The following is a 3,861-nucleotide window of genomic DNA, read 5'->3' on the forward strand; positions in this document are numbered from 1 at the left end:
CATCCAAGGGGGAGTGTTATAAATACATTGAATAAGTGGATAGTCCATAAAGTTAGTACGTGAACAACCATTCATATTCACTAGGTTACATGAACCTTTTTGGATAAGAATGTATCTATTTATTATGATACTTAATATGGTGACCTTTGGAGTGATTTCTCACTCTATAAATAGGATTGTTCATTCACTATTGTAATATCTACAGATGAGACTTACATACACTTGAATATGAAGAAAATTCCTCTTCTTCTATCTACTTCTCTTGTCTTCTTCTCTTTATGATTATATTCTGATGAGCTTGATTTTATAACAAATAACAAGTACATTGATTGATTAACATATTATATAAATGACATAAATAATCTCTTGACTATAGGAGTAAGTCTAAATAGTTTCTTAACTATACAATTAATGGATTTAGTCTTTTAATAATTCAAAAATTTATCAGCTTTGATCTTTAGTACCACCAACCCCACCCCATCACCCCGTCCCTTCATCTTCCTCACACCAAATCCACCCCTCCCGCCCTCAACCACCACCTGCACTACCCTTTCTTCTTTTTTGATCCTCCCCCCTCCCCAATGAACCCCCACCCCTACCTTCTTTATTTCTCTTCGATTCTCGGTGCTTCATACTTTTTTTCTTCTTTTTTTTTTTGTTGGACTTTTCATATTTTTTCTCATTCTTCAAAACGCCCCATCCCACCCTCATTTCCTTAATTTCTATCAATAAACCCAAAAATATGAGAACAAGGAAAAATAGAAAAGTCATTAATTTGTTCTTGCTTCAAATTAAAATTAGTCTTTATGACAAGGTTTGAATGTTATGAACTTGAAGCTATTTTCAATGAAACTCTACAATTTTTCATTTCAAATTAAATTTTTAGTTGTTATTATTTATTTGTTTTAATTTCGTGTCTTAAAAATTGAGTGTCTTGTGAGAATGATTTTGAAATTTTGAATCTCTTTCAATTGATTTCTTTTGAGATTATTTTTGTTATAATCATGGATTAATTTTTATTTTTTGATTTTTTTACTTTCTAAAATTGTGAATAAATAAAAAGAAATAAAAAAGAATTAAAAATCAAAATTTAAATATGCTTAATATGACGTTGATGTGGTAATAACGTGACGCTTATGTGGTGCTAACGTATCAATGACATGGCGCGTGTGGAATACAATTGCCATCGTGAGACTGGTATTATAATGTTAAGGTATATTTTAATTTACTTGAAAAGAAATTAGGGGGATACAATTACTCGTAAAGTTATAGTGCTAAAGTGAGTTCTCCTGCCAAGTTCAGGGGGGATTTTATGTATTTTCTCTAAAAAAAATTATTATCCGTTAAATTCAAAGTTTGCACTCCAACGACTTCATTGAATGGTTGTTTAATTTTTCAAAAATTGAAATTTATAAAATATGGATTTGCAATTTTTTGAACTTATTTTTTATATATAGATAAATTTTATTATTCTATTCATTTGATTTTACGTAAAGAAGTTTGAGTAAGTTAAATAATATCTGCACTGATTAGCATATTCAAGTCTTAATTTTATCCTCCATTGAATAAAATTATGACTTATATCTTCTTTCCTCATTACTTTTATTTTGAATCGTTGACATTATTGTTCTTTTCATAAGAATAGTTTGAAAAAAAAAGGACTCGAGAAACAACTTAAAAATGGGTTAAAGATTTATTTTACGAAGATTTCGATTTGATAGAAATCTAAGCTATTTGTATTAAAAAATGGACAAAGACCAGACTTGACAAGTTTCTGAATACATAAAGAATTAAAATCGATAAGTTTATAATTTATGGACTAAAATCTGTAAATGTATAGTTAAAAGACCAAAATTGATAAGTTTTTGAATAGCTAAAGAACTAAATGCTTAAAGTGTATAATTAAGAGACCTATTACTATAATTAAAACACTACTTATGTCATTTTCTCATCACTTAAACAATATTTATTTATTTGTATTTGAGTTGACACACTCTTTAAAAAAAATACTCTCTTCAACTAAAAAAGAATGACTTATTTTGACTTGAAAATTTTTTTTTAAATTTTGTGGTTCTAAATTAAAGTTATGTGAAATGTATCAAAATAGTGTTTAATATTGTGGTCTTAAACATGTCATGTGGAAAGTTAAAGTTACGATATTACGAAAAAAAGAAATTATTCTTTTTAAAATAGATTAAATAAAAACGAAGTATTCTTTTCGAAATGGAGAAAGTATTACTTTATTACATATTCATATTCGATATGTATAAATAAGAAAAACTGAAAAGGGAAAATAGAATTGAAAGGGCAAATTGGGCGAAAATGGTGGCACTATCACTGTACAAGGGAAATCTCCACAGAGTACCTGAAACTCCACGGCGATGGCTAGTGCCAACCCCAAAAATCTCTCATAAGGACTTCCAATGTCTCCTCCGTCGCCGGTCCCGAGCCCTCTCTCGCCTCCAAGCTCCTCCCGATGTCTCTCCTACCACCGCCACCGCTTCAAACCCTAACCCTAACCTCAAAACTGATACCAAATCCAAACCTGAGGATGAGGTTCCTGTTTCGATTCCAGTGAAGATCGAGAAGGAGGAAGAGGATGTTCGAGTGGAGAATGTGAAAGAGCCGGAGAAATTGGTTGATTCATCTGCTGTCGTGGTTGAACCTAAGCTTGAGGTTTTGGAAAACGATCAGAAATTGGAGGTTCAGGTGAATCCCTCTGGTGTGGAGGTATTGAATTGCAATTATTGATCTATTTTGTTTGCATGGTGTTATCCATGGATTTTGCTGGCTTTAGTTATAATTCGCTTATGCATCTTTCTGTTTTCTCTTAGTAAAGAAGGGATCCCAGCCAATTCAGGGTAGAAGTTAAGGGTGTGTATACCTTACGAAGCTTTTTACCCTTTTTGCGATGAGGCTGCTCCAAGTCTGGACTCTCCAACCATGACCTACAGCTTTTCCTCATTTTTGTTTATTATGCTTAGGAGTTCTTAATATATGTCATTAAAAAAATATGTATCAGATGATTTGTAAGAACTAATACTGTTTATTTCTATGGAAGAGCGTAATGATATATGTGTAGTTGGTTTAAGACTAGCATTATTTTAGCAGACGCGTCATGTACTGATTAGAGATGAGGAGGTATATTTGCCTGAGGGTTGGGATACTTACATTAGATCTGTTCGGGGGATACTGCTTTCAGAAATTAAGGATAAATGTAGAGACAGTGAATGCTACATGCTACATTGGATTTATGGAGATGGGGAGAAGAGTCGTTCTTTCCGTATAGGGTGCCCATGAAGGTGTGTTTCCTTGCTTGATTAGGAGCTGGTGAAGTGATATTGATGGCTGAGAACTTGAGATAGAAAAGGAGCATCTATGTTGGTGTTACATCTACAGATGTTTGGGTGAATACGTAGACCTGTCTCCTGTTACATTTTCAGGTGGTTGTGCACTCACTGTTGGCAATTCTGAATCGTTTTGTGGATACATTTTCAGGTGGTTGTCAGAGTTTCTCTGTATCGGAAGCAATCTGGACTTTTCACCTACTCGTTTAACCGGAACCCAACATACTAAATTTAAGAGAATATCAAAATATGAAGTCGGTCGCTTTCACAAAACTTTAGACGTTCCCAGTTACTTCTTTACTGACACAAGCCAAAACCAAATTTACAAGACCGACACAAGGAGGAAAACTCGAGGATTTAAGCAAAATAATATATTATATTAGTCTAAATAGAATGATGTCCCATGCGAAGTAAATGCGGAGCTTGCCAGATCTGTTAGCTCTGTGACTCTGTATGAGTCAAAGTGTCACCCTTAAATGAATTATCTTTGGGGGGGGGGGGGGGGGGAAGGGAG

At 33.3% G+C, this 3,861-nt stretch overlaps 1 protein-coding gene across 2 annotated transcripts in view; it reads left to right on the plus strand.

Annotated features, from left to right (window-relative positions):
* Positions 1-2,277: 2,277 nt before the first annotated feature.
* Positions 2,278-3,861, plus strand: part of LOC107023646 — a 9,237-nt gene continuing 7,653 nt past the window's right edge. Inside the window, exon 1 of one of the 2 annotated variants that reach the window (XM_015224403.2) lies at positions 2,278-2,730. In XM_015224403.2, coding sequence (XP_015079889.1) covers positions 2,323-2,730 — 408 coding nt within the window. In that variant the 5' untranslated portion in view covers positions 2,278-2,322. The remainder of the gene's footprint in view (positions 2,731-3,861) is intronic. The other variant, XM_015224404.2, reaches the window with a different exon arrangement.

This window comes from Solanum pennellii, chromosome 6, assembly GCF_001406875.1.
Source record: "Solanum pennellii chromosome 6, SPENNV200".
In the NCBI taxonomy this organism is placed as follows: Eukaryota; Viridiplantae; Streptophyta; class Magnoliopsida; order Solanales; family Solanaceae; genus Solanum; species Solanum pennellii.